This window comes from Cryptomeria japonica, chromosome 3, assembly GCF_030272615.1.
Source record: "Cryptomeria japonica chromosome 3, Sugi_1.0, whole genome shotgun sequence".
NCBI classification, from domain to species: Eukaryota; Viridiplantae; Streptophyta; class Pinopsida; order Cupressales; family Cupressaceae; genus Cryptomeria; species Cryptomeria japonica.
Genome location: NC_081407.1, coordinates 322,660,528 through 322,680,855, shown reverse-complemented (window position 1 = coordinate 322,680,855; position 20,328 = coordinate 322,660,528). Strand labels below are relative to the sequence as shown.

Sequence of the window (20,328 nt, the reverse complement as noted above, 5' to 3'; positions counted from 1 at the left end):
GGTGACATGCATATAGGCCCGTGTATTCCACACACTAGTAATTCTATCTCAGTTCCGTCATCAAGGAAGACAATCACTCAAGCTACACATCAATCATTCAAGGAATGATGCAACTACAATCATAAGGTTAAGCCTCATCTTTTTGAGGTAGGTGGCTTAGTTCTCAAGGAAAATCCCAAAAATCAGCAAGACAAAGAGAAGAAGGGCAAGTTTGAACCTAATTGGCTTGGTCCTTACATCATCACAACAGTCTATGGATCCGGTGCATATCATCTTTCAACCCCAAATGGCGAACCTTTGGAAGATCCTATCAATAACATGCACCTTCATAGGTTTTACACATATATCTTTAGAATATCCTAATTCAAAAATACAAAAAAATCATAAAATCAAAAAACAATAATTTTTTTTTAGAAATACAAAAAAATCATAAAATTAAAAAATCGTTACTAAAACCTGGCAAACAGGCGCCTTGTGACAAAAAAGAAAAAATTAAATTGTAAAATCCAAAAAAGTAAAGAGAAATAAATTCGTCCAACGGTGAAAACCACTTCGATGGTGCCCTGGGCAAGTACCATGGTGAAAACTGGGTTACTAGTGCCATGCATAAAGACATTGCTCCTCCCTCCTTCAGGATTCAATATCATCCCTTCACTTTGCACACACTCACAACCTATCCATCCATAATAAACTTACCCATTCCCATCATGGCTTGTTATTGATCTACCTAAGATTGGTTAGCCATTCATAATAATCCCTCCTTTTCACCCCTTTCCATCCATAATAAATCAGCTCCTATCTGTGGCTAAGGCAAATTGTAAGTCTAGTGATGAATGTGGAACTGAGAGCATCACATGTTCTGAGGAGTACAGTTTCTTCCAGCTTTCTTCAGTCTTTCCACGCACAATCCACAATAAATCAACACTTGCATCACCGATCCGCAATAAAGTTTCGTCTTCTCTGCAATAAAGTATCATTTTCATGGATTCGATCAGTTTCAGATGAAACACAGAAACAATGGGCTTCAACAAATCAAATCTTTCAACAGACTCATACAACATTATGGTGTAGTGCTATCTATCCTTTTGTGAATGAAAACATTGTGACCACAATCAAATAGACTTATACAAGTGACAAGAGACACTAAACTTGAGGACTACATTGAATTTTGGTGTCGAGTCTTGGTTGCCTTTTGATTTTATCTTTTGGTGACATGTCTTTTAGCTTTTTCGAGATGTCTCTAACTAGAGATTTTATCTCCAAGATGTCTTTGACTATAAAGGCGAGGATGGGGTATTGTCACATATTTTTATTTGTTGTCTATGGATTGTCTCTTAGTAATGCTATGACTTGTCCAAGGTTATGAGGACACTGTGAGTCTAGTGTGAATTGGGGCATTCCTTGTTTGCAACTTTTGGATCTCCATGCAAACAGGTACAATGACTTTCTGGGTCGAACATATACCTCGATTGTCATAACCTATTTGCCATAATAAAAGCTCAATGATGACAAAGCACAAGAAGCTTTTTCACTTTCATATCTTCCACCTTCCACCCCCCTTTCTTGATTGACCTCCATCGTCCTTCCTGAGTCTGTGTATCCCGCTATCACATGACTGAGTATAATGACTCACCAAAAATATTTGCATTTCATGTAGTCTGCACCTGCATGACTACATGTTAGAATTTCATACATACATACATATATATATATATATATATATATATATATATATATATATATATATATATTACAATTGCACCATATCCTGCACATAGGACATGTTGTCACATTTTACATTCTCATAATGTAAATAGTTATTTGCATTATCATATTTATCTTCATTTTATACATTCACACTTGCATAATGCATGTCATATATATATATATATATATATATATTACAATTGCACCATATCCTGCACACAAGACATGTTGTCACATTTTACATTCTCATAATGTAAATAGTTATTTGCATTATCATATTTATCTTCATTTTATACATTCACACTTGCATAATGCATGTCATATAAAACATAAAATAACAAAAATATTACATTTTATCATGTACATATTTGCATCCATATCATAAGCATCACATAGAACCAACATCACATAGGTACACATGCATATAGCTTTCACAAGGATGAATCATCTCATATATATATATCAAAATCATAAGTGTCATGATACAATGATGTGAAAATCATAAGGCTACAATCACCTGAAGGTGTCTACATCATCATACAAAAATGGTACAACACTAATACATAGGGAGCCCTCTAAGGCTATGATGAACTCCCTCCCTTAGAGCCAGTTGACCTCGATGGAATAAGAATAAAGATCATCTGCAAATAGCAACAATTTCACCACACAACCTGCCAACTGAATACGTTCCCCATTAGTATGATTGAACCACTCTTCAAATTTATCAATATATAAGCTGAACAACACAGGAGATAATGGACACCCTTTTTTGACCCCAATATCACTGCCGAAGCACTCATATAACCCTCATTTAGTTATGATTTTAGCTCTAACCTTCTCATATAGTTTGTGGACAAAAAATCTAAACTCCTTCAGAACCTTGAGTTCATCCATCTTGTGCCAAAGTTTATCCCTAGGAACGATATCAAAAGCTTTTTTGAAATCCACAAAGAAACAAAAGTCTTTTTCACCCTAGCTGTCCCAAAATTATTCAATGAAATATCTTAAAGTGATGATGCAATGGTCACTGGTGGGATGTTTAGGTCGGAAACTAGCTTGCCCTCTAGCCCTTTTCCCTCTTTTCTTGCCCATTTACTGATTCTACGCTCTAGCATACTCCCAAAAAGCTTTCCAAAGAGAGGGTTGACCATGATTGTATGGTAATTAGAAGAATTATTGATTTCTCCACTTTTGTGAAGAGGTATGACAATACTAGTTATCTATTCAGCCGGGAAGCTGTTTTGGATAACTCTGTTAAAGATCTCCTTTATATGTGGAGCTAGGAGATCAACTCCCCACTTAAAAAATTTTGCCCATAGACCATCGATATCTTGTGTTTTACCACTTGCCAAATTCTTTATGCCTTGTTTGATGTCCTTTACTGAGAAAAGTTCAACTAAAGTGTCAATTGTCGGTGGATTCCTCTTATCATTTATTCTTTCATAGAGGATCTTCGCATATTCCAACCATTGAGCATCTGTGATATTATTTTCTATTTTTTTTTTATTGTCTTGTAGCTCCCTCCAAAATCCTTTGGGGTTGTGTTTCCCCAAGGCAAATCTTTCCTTCTAGAGATTACATAACTTTCTTTCTTTGATTTAATCAATTGCTTGTATATTAGTTTGTTTTCCTTGTTTAATTCCGTTCCTTTAAGAGATTTTTTTGTTGCTTTGTATTCTTTATCATACCATGGGTTAGCAGGAAAAGTATTTGATACCTTACTCATAGGTTTATAACGCCTACACACCTTCAAAGCATTGTGTATTAATGAGATCAACATACTACTACACACATACTCTTTTCCCCTCATGTTTCTCTTGTTCCTTAAACAGTTTTTGGTCAACTGCAAGTGTCTTTCTAGAGATACCTTGAAGAGCTCCTGGTTTTCCTGATTTATAAGAATTTTACCTTGTGTGTTGACCTTCCTATGAGGGTGTTGATTCTGTTTTTCTTGCAGACTTTTAGTAATTATGCCAAACTTAATACAAAGAGGCATATGATCATAATTCATCTCTATTGGACAACCTTCAATAGTGAAGTCCAACAATTTGGAAATAGAGCTCTAAGAACATATCACATAGTCTACCACACTTTGTCCATTATACGTTTTGCAAGTGATACCATTGGATCTCAGTCAATTCCTCATGTCATTACATATGACCATACTATATAAGCTACAAAGGCCTAACAGGTTCAACCCCAAAGTGTGACAAATTCTCATTCCCATCTTGCGAAGTCCTTTTCTAAAGAAGGTCCTAATTTTCCCCTAACCATAAGGGATTGCCATCTTCCTCTACATTGCTGCTCAACTTAATATATTGATTGTTCACTATCCTAGCATTGAAGTCACCAATTAGGATAATATCTCTCACCTTGCTAAAAGCCGAGATATCTTTCTTTAGTGCATCATATGGATCTTCGTTATCTAAATTTCTCTTCTTATAGAATTTTGAATTATTTGGAGCAAAGTAGCAAACCGCCATCCAAATTTTGTCCTCCTTATTTGTTATTTTCAGCCATATAAACTGTTTATTTGGGTCTTCTTTCTCTAATTTCACCATATCGCTCCATATTTCTTTTATTAGCATTGTTATCCCTCCATGACCTTTACCTAATTTAGTCACTTCATTTCACACAAAAAATTTATTGTATCCTTCAAAGCCTAGAATCCTAAATCCCTCATGTTCATGTGTTTCCATAAGAAAACAATGTCTTTCCCTTTTGCTATGGGCCCCAACCCTGGTCCTCTTCTCCATGGGTAACCTCTACAATTCCAACGTATCATGTTTATATACTCTCGTGGGGCCCCGAGTCCCTATTTCTTGTGTGTCCACCGCTCGGTAATTTGAGCTTTCCCGTTTTTGAGCCATGCCCACTTTCCTACATCTCTTGCTGATTTCACTTTCTCCCATTCTTTTTTACATTGCGTTCTTTTTTTACCACAAAATAAACAAAAGAACACAACATAAATGAATATCAACCACTTTTTTTGTTGCGTTCTTTTTTCCATTCCAATTTTCAGCAAAATAAAATCATTTTTTAACCACACGCATTACATTTTGATGTCAGGTACCACCGTTTCGTCAACTGAAACATGGTGACGGAAAATCATTAAAATTATGCAAGGCAAAACCTGTGGAAGAGATTTGCAATAGAAATAAAAACTTTTTTAGCCTAATATTTCGTTACATGTGGTCTCACAATGATACTCCTAATTTTGACGTATTATTATCTTACATTTTAGGAAAAATAAACTACTTATAAACCAATGAGTTCATTTACTTGGACTTTATAATAATAAAAAATGTTTATATTTAACGTTAACTTTATTTCCTTTTTGAAAACTAAAATGATTCCCTTACAAAGTGGAATATAAAATATGTTCTATATTTATTATTTGGTTATATTTAATTTATATATAAATTTTTAATATAATTATATTTATTAATAAATTATTAGATATGTTCAATAATAGAATATCATAAAATTAATTTTTTATTAAATATTCATATATATTGTTAGTTAATTATATGTTTATTCTATATAAAAAATATATATTATAGTTACATTTATTATTTAATATAATATAATATTCAATTAATTTATGTAATTATGTTGAAAGCGTCTCACTATTTGAAATGAACGATCTGATATAGAAAATCACTGGTCCACATTTGTCTAAAGGTACATGCAAGATGATTGAAATGTCTGCAATCGTTGAACAATTTTCATCATTTTTTTTGTCGATTTTTTCTTTGCCCTACAAACTTTGCCCACAATCGTTAACACTTTTCTTACCTACTTCTACCACAAGTGGTATTGACATGATAACCGCGTTGATTATTAAGAAGATATTATTAAAGTGAAAATAAGAAATTGATTGATGAATAAAGGTCTGCTTTGGTTCAATACTCAAATAGTATTCAATGAAGCATTGAAAATTCCTTGCTGATTCAACTTATCTTAATACATTATTTAATTCCTTGTAATTGGCTTGTTTTTTTAACCGTTATAGAAATTAATTATATATGATTAGTTTTATAAAATTTTGATAATTTGGTTAAATCATTTTTATATGATATTTTAAAAAAATATTAGAGTTTATAATTAATTATAAATTAAATTATTTTGATATAATTATATTCATTATTTTATATAATATTCTATTTAATACAAATTATACTAATATATAATATATATTTTATATAGTATAAATTAAGTTGTATTATTGTTTATTATATTATATAACATAAATTATTAAATTTATTTCTACAAGAATATTATAAGTTTGATATTTTGATTGATTTGAAGAAACTCCTTTCAATGTTGTTGGGTTTCACATGATGATTTTTGATTTGAGTCTCATCACTAGTCACCTTTAGACATAGTAGGCCTTGTATTAATAATATTATATTGTTTCTCGAACCTCCTTTCTCTCTCTCTCAGCTTGTTTATCTCTATCTCTATCTTTTGATCTCTTCCTCTCCTTCCCTATCTACATCTCATTATCTCTCTCTTATTCACTCTATATCTCCATCTCTTGCTCTCTTTCTATCAATGTATATCCCTCTCTTTACCTCTCTATATATATCACTTCCTATATCTTTAACTTTCTATCTCTCCATCTCCTCCTCTCTCATTGTCCCCATCTTTCTAGAACATGTATGGAGCCCCCTCTCTATCCATCCATCTCTCTCCCTCTCCCTCTCCCTCTTCCTACACCTTTACACCTAAATCTTTTTTCCTCTCTATCTATCTCTCAATGCTTCTTTTTCCATTTATCCCTCTATCTCTATCTCACTACATATCCATCTCTCTTCACTCCTATATCTCCCCCTCTCCCTCACTCTATGTATCATTTGATATCGTCATCTTTATCATGAACTATCTCTCCCTCTCATTATTTCCCTCACCATCATAGTATATTTATCACTTTCATATATATCTATCTCTCTACCCCCTCCCTCCCTCGCTCCCCCCGCCTCTCTCTCTCTCTCTCTCTCTCTCTCTCTCTCTCTCTCTCTCTCTCTCTCTCTCTCTCTCTCTCTCTCTCTCTCTCTCTCTCTCAAAGGTTTTTTAACTAATACTTGTAAGTGGACGCATATAGTCTAATTGAATCTATCACTTCTCCATTGAGCCCTTTCGTGTGCACACAAAATCATTTTATAAATGTCTTACCAATTGACCTCATGTACTATACAAATTTATGTAACTAATAGACCAAAAATTATCCTAATTAACCTTCAAAACCTCTTTGGTATACACAGTGCACACCAAGGTGCAATTGCTAGTTTTAAAATTATTTTCTTCTTCCAATATTTATGTCGAAATGCTTTAAAAGGTTTGTAAGATCTCTTAAAAATTTCTAGAGGAGAATGATTGAAAAATGCACCCTACACTTTGTACATATATACATAATCATTTTTAATATATTTGTTATGTTTCATGGGATTTCAATATGTGAAAATTGCAAGATAGCACTCACAATATCTTAATATTGAAGAAAACTAATAGTTTTAAAACATTCCATGCATTACATGTATTATGTTTGTGAGAAAGCTATCAAGAGTTGGGTAAATTGAGAGAGTATTTTATAGTTTAACCCAATATTCAATTGTAGAATCAAATAAAAAAATCTCAATTATCATAGATTGTAAGAAAATTCCCATCAAAGATTATCATTTTTATGCTCTCAAAAATCTTAATAGACATCAAGCCAACTAGATGTGTTGTACTAATAGTGCACTTCCATGAGGTGTATATTGAAAGAATAGTCTTAAGATCATAACATTGAAACAATCTGAAACTTTTTCAACATTACATTTGTTTTCACTACTAGAAAACTACATGAGTTGGGGCAAAACTAAAAAATAATTCAGATGGTTTATTAACTTGATGCCCAATTATATTTTAGATGGAATATTCATAGGTGTCATGGATTATAGAAAATTTTTCATCAAAGTTTAATAATTTTTTAGCTCTCAATCTCTTGAGAGACATCATCAAGCATATATAGAACAAAAGGATTGAGATTCTCAGAAAATGAAATTAGGCCTCTAGTAGAATTTACAAGTGCATAAAAAATGCTTGTTCTTTTATTATGGTACCACAAGGTGTGAATTACAAAATAAAACTTGAGATCATAACATTAAAGCAAACTTATGTTTTTTGTAACATTATATGTGCTTCCACAATGATAAAACCATAAGGAGTTGGGTAAATCCAAGAGAGTAATTTTTAGATTGACCTAATTCTTATCTATAAGTTCAAATTAACTATTTGTAGGCTTTGTTGTTTCAAAGAATAGTCAGACTAAAGTTTGGCACTTTTTTGGTGACATGTTTCTTAAGGGACATCATTAGTCTGATGTAGCCTAAGAGGATCAAAATAGATCAAAAATAAAATGAGGGATTTAGTAATATCTATGACCCACCTAGATGTGTTGATGTTATTAGTATGGTGCCATAGAATGCGATTGCAAGCTAACACTCTCAAAACCATAACATTAAAGAAAACAAACATTTTTTAAACATTGTGTTTACTCCCACCATGAAGAAATATTTAGGAATTTGGGAGTCAAAATATAATTTTATATATCAAACCAATATCTAGCTATAGGTTTAAATATAATGTGTCATGATTTGTGAGAACAATTGCATCAATGTTTGATGTTTTTTTTTTTAATCTTAGGGATACTAAGAGACTTGTAAAACCACTGTAGCATAGAAGGACTGAGATTCTTAGGAACTAAAATGATGCTATCAATTTGGTTCCATGAAGTGTGGATTGCAAGATAGAATTTTGAAGACTATAACACTACAACAAACTAATTCTTTTTGCAACATTTTATTTGCCACCAAGGAAAAATATCAAGAGTATGGGAGATAAGATAGGATTTTGTATATTAATCTAGTGTATATCTATAAGTGGCACATATTGAGAGAAAAATCACATCAAAGTTTGTAACTTTTTTAAACACAAGGTACTTAAGTGAATGTTTCAACCTAATCTAGCTTGAAAGGATTGTGATTCTTGGGTAGAAAATGACACACTAGCAACATTAGACAATTCACTTAGATATGTTGAAAATTTTGGTTTATTTTCATGAATAACACAAAATATTTATCTTCATAACCTTGCACTAAAAAAAACATCTTGTAACTATTAGAAGTACGATTGTTGTTGCACCAAAAGATCAACCTATTTATGCTTGATGCAACCACTAAACTTATAAAATCCACAAGAGGCAGTTAAGCCATGTCACAAACCCAAGTGTTGTGATGCACAACACAAGGAGATCAAGGGTGCACACCTTGCAACAATCCCCCTCAGTGCAAGTGAGAGGGTTTGAACCTGCGACCCAAGCTCTAATACCACTTGTTAGAAGTACAATTGTCGTTGCACCAAAAGATCGTCCTATCAATGCTTGATACAACCACTAGACTTATAGAATCCACAGGACGCAGTTAAGGCATCTTACAAACTCGAGCACTGTGTTGCACAACATAAGGAGACCAAGAGTGCACACCTTGCAACAATAACATTGCATTTATTACCACTATAAGAAAATTGTAAAGAGTTAATGAAATTGAGAGAGGCTTTTGTAGATTGACCTAATGGTTAGCTATAGTTTTAGATGGAATGGCTATGATTTTATGGATTTCAAGAATGTTTCTATCAAGGTTTGACATATTTTTTCTCTCAAGGCTCTTTTGATAGAGGATTTGATTAATGTAGTTGGAAAAGATTTATATGCTTGGCAAAAAATGATACCTCTTATAGAATCTACCAACCTACCAAGATTTTATAGTGTTTTCAATTTGATGCCATAAGATGTAGATAAAAAAAGTTATGACGTGTTTTCTACCACCGGAAGAATATTATCAAGACAATTTGGTAGATTAAATTGATGTCTAGTTATGAAATTTAGATAGAATATTGTTAGGCATCATGATTTCAAATGATATTCGTGTCAAGCTTGGTTATATTTCAATCTTATGGATCTTAAGATACCATGTTAGATTGATATAGGCAAAAAGATTTGTGATTCCTAATAACATTAGTTTGCCCACCTAGACATGGTAGCATTTTTTATTTGGTGCCACAACATGCAAAACGCAAAATATGGCTCTTTAAACCAAACATTAGTGGATAGAGTGAGAAGAAGATTGAGGGCTACACAATTAGATTGATGTTTTTGGGCTAAATTTGTGAATGAAACTTGTTATATAGTAAATGGATCTCCTTGTTTAGATTTGGTAGAGAAGACACCATATGAATTATGGATAGATAATAAATCCCTTATTTCACATGTAAGAGATTTTTACTAAGAAGCTTAAGTTCACGTTCTAAATGAAAAATGAATAAGTTAGATCCCAAAGCCCAAAAATGTATGTTTTTTCATATGTTGAACACATTAAGGGTTATTCCAAGGATGTGATTTTTAGGAAACTTATGAGTATTATTATCTCCTATACAATCAAGGGAAAATGATATGGAGATGATGCACTTTGAGACCAAGATTGAAAAGTAAGAAGATGCATGTGTCAAAGAATAACAAGTTAGACTTAATGATTGAAAGGTAGAAGAAGATTCAAATGAGAGTTCTCATGTGGATAAGCATATGAAGGAACATCAATATATCTTACTCCAACCTCAAGAGGGTTTATGAGACAAGATAACTTAATTGATAGCTATAGGCCACTAGATTTATATTGTGTATTTGTTTTATATTATATTGCCAACAAACCTAGATCTATTACAATAAGTCTTAAAATATAATTGAATTAATAAATCAACAAACTCTTTACAATTAAAAAAACCTTTTAGAAATAAAATTAAAAATATACACTAAAATTATTATAATCAATAAGATTAAAAGTCCATTGAGTACAATCATTATAGTCCAAAATGAAATGCAAGGGAATTTTTTTTTGCAGAAAAGATAGAATACATCCACGAGGGTGTCCTTAACCCTAAAAGAAGTTATAATTTATGTATTTAATATTGGACTTAACAAGGCCCTAAGAGCTAAAGATTTTAAAATAAGATCCTTAATTAAGTTTTTGTATATTGTGGGGGATTTAGTAGAAGAAATTGAAAAAGGTATTAAAAAGGCCATTCAAATGCATGAAACAATTGCCTTCTTGTCCTCCATTTTATAAGAGAATAAAGCACAAATATTCTGATGCATAAGATCCAATACTTTTAGTTATATATATTGTCTACAAAATTGTTCAAAAGATGATAACAAATAGATTGAAAGTAAGACTTGCATGACATTTGCATAACATTGGGCAAAGCATAATTTTGGTTTTCTTTGATTTCATACAAGGCCTTACACTTATTCATCATATAAACATGCCATGTAATTTCGATCCCAATAAAGATTGTGATTGAGAGAATTTAACCTTCTTTAATAAATTATAAATATGATGTCAATCTTAGGATGAGCAAAAATCTTCTAAATTCTTAAGGTTATGAAGCCAACATATGTTGGTATCATCAACATAACACTTCTACAATTTGGATTTGATGGGTATCGTATCGAGGGCCACCTCTTTTTGGTGTATAGTTGTGTAAAAATTGGGTTTATTGAATAATAAGAGTAAAGAATTTGGAGTTGCTTTAGCAGACTTGATTCTCAAATTTAATAAATAAAATCTCAACTATGTTATTCAAATCTTGAAAAGAGTGAAAAAAGTGTATCTTTACAAATGAAACTATAATTGAACCCTGAAAATAATCGCAAATGAATATCTTCAACAAATTGAAAATCACCCATTTTCAATTTATAAATTGAATCACTCTTCTAAGATGGATCACAATAAATGAGACAATTGCCCTAAAATTTGTTTCATTCAACTACAAAGAGGTAGCGGAATATAAATCAATTGACTACCCAGGCACATGACATGAAATAACCAATAAAATTCTGGGGTTTGAAATCGATGCTCTCCCAAGTTCACATTCAAGTATAACTCTTCTTTTTCTTACAAAGAAATAGAATCAAAACAATTCGTATGGAAAGGGAAATGGTTAGCTATGGTGCTCTCCGAGCTATTAAAATCAACATTGTGTCCCTTACCAAGGTTCAAAGTCTAGTCTCGCATAATATAATTAATATTTAACAACTTTATTTGAGGTTGACCTAAGGGAAGCAACAAAATCTTAAATAGAACTGTAGGTGCAAACTGTTTTGTTGTTAAGTGTTTACTTAAAAAATGACAGGGTGAGCAAAATAGAAGCTAAACACGCAAATAGTACTTAATGAATTCATGCATCTTAATTGTTCTCGCTAACATGACCAGTTTCCATATTTAAGATGTTGCATTAATTATCATGCTGACAAAATCTATGCATGTATTTTTGTCTTTGAGTTTCTTAGTGTGCGCCATAGACCAAAATTTTTATATATATTTTTGTTTTTGAACTTCTTGATGTGCCCATGGGCCAATATAGTTAGACCATTAATAATGTGCATTTATTTGTGGAGCTAAAAATGAGCTTTTCTAACAAACAACAAAATTATAATGAAGAGTAGAAAAAAAAGTTTCCATTTATGTAATTAAAATCTTAAATTGGATTTTTCAACTGATTCAGCTAGAAAAAGGTACAAACACAGCAAGAGGTACAAATTTATATGCAACATTTGTGACAGTATATATATTTTTAAAAGTTTTAATTTTTAATAATAGCAAACATAGTCGATAGAAAAATATACTTTTTCCGGCATTTCTTTTATAACATGATCCCTGTTTTTATTTCTGAATAATATTGCTTTCTAGCAGTTTTTGTCAATACCATACACTTCTGCGTCTATTTGTGAATGAAATGATACGCAATAATTTTCCAGTACTTGAAAAATTCAACTAAAAAGTAGAGTTCCAATGATCTAATTTCAGTCGCTTCACAGTAAGATCTAACTTAGATGCATTTCTGTTTATTCCTCCTCAGAAAGGAGTTATGACATGGACGTGGACTGCAGAACTCTTAAAACATCATAATGCTTACTTATAAAACACCATGGTTCACCACACACAAGTGCTTCATTTTCCTTTTCACAGGGGCAGCTGATGCGATTCCTACATTTATCGACAGGTGACCTGATTCACCTTTTAAGAGGCCATGGCTCACCATTCATTACTGCTTCAATTTCCCAAGTCTCTCGAGGGCAGTTGGTAAGGTTCTCACATCCATCTCCAGTTACAATCTGCATTGCCACCAAGTCATGCATAAGACTAGATCCCATCTTTAATGGTCAAAAGCTTCCTCGAGTTCTGATGTACACACCAGATGAAAGATACAGAAAATATATTGAAACGAGACAAAAACATAGGAACATAACTACTTTGGAAATGTATACCTTTCATTTTAAGACCACCACAATTAATTAACACTAAGTTGTTTCAAAATGAAGCTTCATCATAATATAAAGAAGTAAAGCCATATGTTTGTGGTTACTACATTGAGTTGAGACAAGAATGGATGAGATGGAGTTAAGAAACTTCCGAAAATGAAGTTAAAAATCTACCAATTTGGTCAGGCTAATGATACAAAATTACAAATGGTTGATACTGAGGTCACAAACAACAATTACATGCACGATTACTATCCAAAGATTTAAAGGATTATATTTGTTTTGTCTTGCAACTTGTATTGTGATACCAAGAATGGTGCCATGATTGACTTCATTCTTTATTTTACTAGGGTTTTTTGAGATAAAGCTTCCACTGATCTATTATTCTATTAGAAGTTCAAATGACTAATGACAAAGCCCTTGTGCTTTTATCCTGTCAATTTTACATCTAAGCCCTGTTAGAAAATAAAATTTATAAACATGATATAAATTATACTGGTAACCCAAAATTTTGATTCAGACTTGGGACTCCGTGAAATTAAGCAAAAGAAAAAACCAAAAAGTATGATTACACAAAAAATAGACACTACTGCATTTTAAGAACATATAAGATTATTTTGATCATCAATTTATCACAATTCAAATACTATGTGTCATAAGACCTTCAAATCGATAAATGATAGTTCCATGGAGTCTCCGAAGAGGGAGGCCCAAGGGCTTGGAATTGGGGACAATGAAAAGCAAGGGCCTAGGGGTGGAACCTCCAATGGGGTTGAGGGGCAGTGCTCCTCATAGAACCTAAGGGCAGCACCCTTGGTTGGTTCCCTAGGCAAGGTCAAGGGGTGGATCTCTCATCACCAAGACCAAATTAAGGCATTCGAGACCACATGGACCTTCATGGCAAATGCCATCATTATTATTTCAACTTTTCTCCAGCACCAAGTCCTCACAATTTCTAACCAAATCTTCATTTTTCCAATTTCTTCTTTTAGGGTGTTTTTGTCATGTGGATGTTGAATGTTTAATATACTTTATGCTCCAAAAATAAGACCCATAAAATCTCTAAAAATGAAGCGAAACAATGAAAATCACATGGGTTCAATTTTATCCCATAGCCACATGAGTCTGCACTAGGAACTCTTGAGACTTAATTGAAAACTCGGTTGCGTACTTGACTCACCCTTGATTTGGTGCAGCAAGTTGGAAAACTCGTGAGTTGTAGTATGTCAGCCAAGTACTTACCTAGTTGTCCTACTATGGTTTGGGTTATAGAAGCAAATATCTTCAAAATATTACAATACCTAAAACAATTGAGTTTTTCAAAATATCATTTATTGTGACTTCTGACCAAAATTTTCACCAATATATTGTGATATTGTTTACAATTTATCATAGAGGAAGAAGTTTCCACAAATCTGCATAGAGGAATTAAGGTACATGGGTGAGAAACCCATGTATATAGGTTGAGAAAGACTATATAGATTGAAGCAAGCACCCTACGTTTGCTACTCATGGGTTGATGAGTATAAAACTTGCACTTCATCAAAACTATTGCAGATCCTAATCTTTATTATTCATTTGATAAGTGTAATCTATTAGTTTTAGTCTTGTATGTAAATAATCTAATTCTTATATGAAGTATTAAGAAGCTCATTGGAAGGTACAAGAGTGAGTTGGCATCTAAATTTGATATGCAGGGTATCTACCTTATGCACCATTTCTTGGACCTTGAAGTATGGATATTGCAAAACTATTTTAGATGTTCAATTGTATCCCCCTTTACTCCAATGGTTCCAAATCTGAAATCGACTATAGAATTAGAATTGGATTTGGTGGATTCTTTTGTATATAGTTAGTCGATAGGCTCTCTCATGTACTTGGTCAATATTAGACCTGATACTTATTTTGCAATTGACAAATTTAGTTTATGGTTGAATGGACTACTAGAAAACATATGCTCCAATATTTGAAGGACTCACTTCATGTAATGTCCCCTACTTGGAGGCAGGCTGTTTATCAACAATTAATCTATATTATTGAATGCATCATTAAATATTATAACATCTTAATTAAATGTTTAGATTAGTAGGCATTTACTTCTTAATAATACAATTCCATGGCCCTATATATCAAGGTCTTATCCCTGTTACTTCTCTAACCCAAACAGAGGAGGGAAAATTATTGTGCTAGGATGCTTAGAGACCAATCAACAAGCAGGCTCCCTCAAGGTTTCCGGATGCAGGCCCTTAGCCCATCTTGGGACTACTACCTCGGGGTTTCCGGCATACCTGTCCTTGCTCCATCTTGGTATTGCCTGACTTGAGAGGATTTAGACCGCCTTTCCCTACACAATTCATTCCCATCCTCCATAGGCATTAGCAGAAGTATTAAGGAATGGTCTATTAATATTACAGCCTTACATGTACTATGAATGTATATGAAATTAAGTATGACTGTCATACATATTGCAGTCTATATTAATATTACTACTAAATTCTGCATAAGAAGATTATCAGGCTTCATATATTAAGCACATCTCCATGCATAGCACCAAGAACAAAGATGTTACTGCCTGTAACTTAATAACGGTTCTGATCTGATCTGATCTGATTGATGGTGATGTTACTGGATGCTTTGATTCCTTTCCTTTATATCTCTCAATGTGAGGGAGAGGTCACAACTCTTCATCATGTATGTCCTTTGGCAAGAGATACACCCTTTCCACCATTAGCACCCTTTGAAAGAGTGCAGCTCTTCATTATTTATGCCCTTTGAAAGGGACACCACCTTCCACAATCAGATCTGCACTTCTGATTCCCAAATTATCCCCTCTCAAATGAAGTTCTCTTCTCCCTTTTATATCTTCCCATATGAGGGAGTCGTCATGCCTTTTTATTATTTTGCTCTTCTGAAAGAGTCACTACTCTTGACCCTTAATTACAATCTAATTATCTTTTATTAAAGTATTTTCTTTATTTATTCTTAATGATGTTTTCCCTTAAATTAATATTAAATGACTCTTAATTAAACTACTGTCATCGTTTAGTCAGCTGTCTAGAATATAATTTAAGACTGCAATTTTGATTTAATCAGTAAGGCTGTGATCATGCTTTTATTAATGCTGTGATCTGGTACATTCCTTGACGGGAACATGACACTTCATTATGACTTTAAGTATAATTTGGGCTACCATAAAAATATATAACTTTTTTTTTGTGTATAAATTTATCATTTGAAACATTACTAGCTAATGCACCTTTACTTAACCATGAACCATGACTCAATCTTATCTATTTTCAAGATAGTGTTGATTAGGTAGGTGTAAAAACACTGCTACATCATAATTTTGAAGGCAATTGAAGTCCGAAACTGAAAAGAAATATCGTAGAGCACTTGATGGATGCGAGGTTGCTATGATCTTGATGTACTAATGCCATCAAGTCTGGGTATTAAAATTTTTACTTCCGGGAATTCTTTCAGAGACGAGACTCCTTATAACATCTAGCTTAACTCAATTTTAGTTCTGAGTCTTTATAAGTTTAACTTGTGGACACATGTTGACTCATGATTGTTGATCAATGGCTACAATTCTGCTCACAATATCATTAGTTAGGGAGTTTCACTCATGCTTAACTATTGGCCTTTCAAATTGAACATAAGACATATTTGATTCCTATAAGAAACATTCTAATTCATAACATTTGGGAGGTAAGGAATTCAGGATCCATGACTCAAAATTGCCATTATAATGGAGTGGATTTATAAAGACTATGATGAAATTATCTTAATCTTCTTTCCCTTAGATATAATGCATAATAGATAGGTTTTGATTAGGGTAAGCACTTTTGATTGGAGCTATGAACCCAAATACAAAATCCAAGAAGGCAAAAAAGCCAAGGAGGAAACCAAAACGAGTCTCACTAGAAGTGAGACATAAACCAATAAGCGTACTGAAAACAACTACAAAGCAACAAGCCAATGGCCAAAGAAACAGCAACAACACAATCAAAAGCACTTTGGTCAAAATTACAAGAAATTCAACATGTCTTGAAACCAAAATTCAACCAGGGCTTCGAATAAGGGATAGGATAGGAGTGTTAAGACCTCCCAATCTTCTTAGGAAACTTAGCCAAAGGATTCCCAAGAGCTTCAACAATTTTCCTTTTAATCTTGCACTCAATGTCGTCACCAATGGAGTTTTCCATGGAAAGGCTCTCGATAATAGTTTGTTCCTTAAGAGAAATAGGGCAATTGCCCATTTATTCACACACTGTAGAATTGGCTCTCAATAATAGTTTGTTTCTTAGGAGAAATAGGATAATTGCCCAATTGTTCACACACTGTAGAATCAAAGACCAACTTATCAATATGAGGCTAAAGACAACTCGCTTCTAAAGAGACCTAACTGCTATGCACAATATCGTGACTATCATAGTTACAAATCTTGAAGAAGTGCCCAACCTTGTGCAAGTGGAATAGATGAGAGGTCTCATAGTGTAGATCTTGCTTCTAAACCCCAATCCTAGAGCAAAGTTTCATACAATTGGGAAACATCAAACCAAACTCCACCACGACACAAAATCTAGCAAAAAGAAAGTTGGTTCTAGATTTAGTAATATTGTCAAAGGTGATAAACTCAACAATAGAATCAGTAATACCTTTAATAATATCATTCCAAAACTCCAAAGGGAGCTCTAGGAGACAAACCCACATGGGGATGAAGATAATTTTGGTAGCGTCAAAACCAGCATACCGTTGTTGCAAATGAAGAAAGGTCTTACCCAAAAACAAGGGACCTCCTTGGCAAACGTGAGTAAAGTCCTCCAAGGAATGAAAAGTGAATAATAGATAACCATTCATTAGAGAAACAATGCTAAGATTGGGAGCTTGTCACAATCAAAAGCCCAATTGCAAATAATGTCAATATTCGGTCTAAAGCCCAAAAATCTCCCAATGAGAGCATAATGCAAACCTGCAGGAGCTCTATCTATCCATCCACCAAGAATACTTAGAGAGAAAGGAGCAGGAGCATGAGGCAACCAATTTGAGGTTTCAACCCCATCAACACTAGAGTGAGGTATCTACAAAGGGTACCCCAAACCTTGACATCATTGGAACCACCAAATAACATATAGCACTCCTTATTTCGAATAAAAACAATGTCGGCAACAAGGGGACCACCAACAACTCTGAGAGAAGCAACATCCAAAGGAACAGGCTCCTCCAAATCCCTAGACATGGGAATAAAAGGAATCTCAAGAGCCCCTCCAATAATTTGAGAAGCAATCTCTTGAGCCTTCATATCATCAATACTAGAAAAACATGCTCTTAAAAATCTTTTACTCTTTAAGTAATTTTTAAATAGCTCTTAGTTAGGTTAGCATTATGCTCCCCTAATTTAATACTATTAAATTTTAATAACATAACAAGATTAAAACAATAGAATAATAACATAATATAATATTAAATTTATTAATAGTCGTAAAAATTACAAAATCTTAAGTGGAAGGAGAGCAACCCTGCTGGTCCCTAATAGAGACATCAACACACGAATCCTCTACTTAAAGAAGGCCCTTAATAGGACAAAGCAGAAGCCATAGTAGGGGAAAGGAAGACCCTACATAGACTAAAGTTGGAGGAGAGGGTAGGAATGTCCATCAAATCAGTGCTTGGGACAGAGAAGGCACTATGATGCCAAGCTTCAAGGAGAATGTCCAATAGAAACTCATCTTTAGACTCGCTCTAGAGAGCCTCCTCATCCACCTCAAAAGCATCAACATTATTGTTGTCCTAAAAAATGTGACAACCCTTGCAAAAATTTTGCTTAAAATGTGTCATTTTTGTCTCCAAGGCATGTTTTACAAGGTACAAAACTCACATCTGTTAGTGTCAAATCATTGGGGGGTATCTTTGCCATCATTGTCCAAGGTTTGGTGAGTTTTGGTCTTCATTTTCCTAGCTGCTTGTGCAATTTCGGGTTTCAAAGCAATCAGTGCAGGTTGAAGATTTTAATCTCAAGGCACGCTTCTCGAGGCAAAAATCTTGCTTCTTGCTAGATTGGACTAATCTTCGGTCCATCCTCGATCCACGTTTCAAATTTCATCGCGTTTCGAGTTCGTTTTCTATGTCTTTCCTTCAATGTCGGGTTTTTTCTTCCTGATTGTAGGTGGGAAATTTCTTTTGGATTGCAAGTTTTAATTTTCTTTTGTTTTTGTGTTGTAGGAAAGTTTTAAAACAATTACAAGTGCACTTTATTTAAAACTTGTCACTTGTAACTTACTTTTTATTTCCCCCATGCTTTTTATGTCTTTTAAATTGTAGGAACTTTTGGACAAATTACAAGTGAATTTAAAATTCAAAGTTTAAAAAGAACTTGCAATTTCTTATAAAAGTTCGTACTTAAGTGATTTTAAGTTATGGTAGGGATTCTTTTTCTCTATAACAAGTTTTAATGTTCTTTTTACTTGTAATAGGGTTTTTATTTCCCTATCACATGTTTTATGTCCTTTTAAGTCATTTTTAACTTGTAAAGGGGATTTTATTTCCCCATTACAAGTCTTTTTGTTCCTTTATGTTTTGTTTATAAAACTTGTAATGGGGATTTTATTTCCCTATTACAAGTTGTTTTGCTCTTTGTTTTTGTGTTCTTCTTCCTTTAAAACTCGAATTTGCCCAAATGAAGGAAAAAATAATGTAATTTAAAACTTGTAAAGGGGTTTTAGAAACCCGAATGCATCTTTTGGAGGGCACAATTTGCATGTAGTTGCAAATGAAGAACCCGATCTGCACATTTGTTCTTCCAAATCAGTTTCTTATGGCGTTTCTCCACTAAATCAGTCCAATATGCATGCAAAATCGTTGGAGATTAATGTTTGTTGCCACGTTTTTCATCAAAAACGGATTGGGCAAACACGTTTTGCATTATAGAAGGTGTTTTTATAGACGTTTTTGGAAGACATCTTTGCTGGGTGTTGCCATGTTTTGGGGGTATGAATCTCCTTGCCAAATTTGCAACACGTCCCCCATTGATGAGTGTTTGAGATCAAGTATCTTTCTTCCTGCAAGCTGTTTTTAGTGGGGAGATTTGAAGACAAAACCAATTTGGTTTGCTGGTTGCAATCATAATGTGGTGGCTTCCTAACCTATTTAAAGAGCATTTCGGTTTCTTTCAAGTCCATTTGCTTTGATCTAGGGCATTTGCTCTTGCTCAGATTTCGGGTTTCTTCAAGATCTTCTCCAAATTGATAAGTTATTTGCAAAGT

General features: G+C 33.4%; 1 protein-coding gene across 4 annotated transcripts in view; it reads right to left on the bottom strand.

Annotated features, from left to right (window-relative positions):
• Positions 1 to 12,441: 12,441 nt before the first annotated feature.
• The window catches only part of LOC131035922 (uncharacterized), a 284,939-nt gene continuing 277,052 nt past the window's right edge, over positions 12,442 to 20,328 (bottom strand). For all 4 annotated transcript variants that reach the window (XM_057967692.2, XM_057967691.2, XM_057967693.2 and 1 more), the window contains exon 17: positions 12,442 to 12,919. In XM_057967692.2, the coding sequence (XP_057823675.2) occupies positions 12,818 to 12,919 (102 nt within the window). In that variant the 3' untranslated portion in view covers positions 12,442 to 12,817. The remainder of the gene's footprint in view (positions 12,920 to 20,328) is intronic.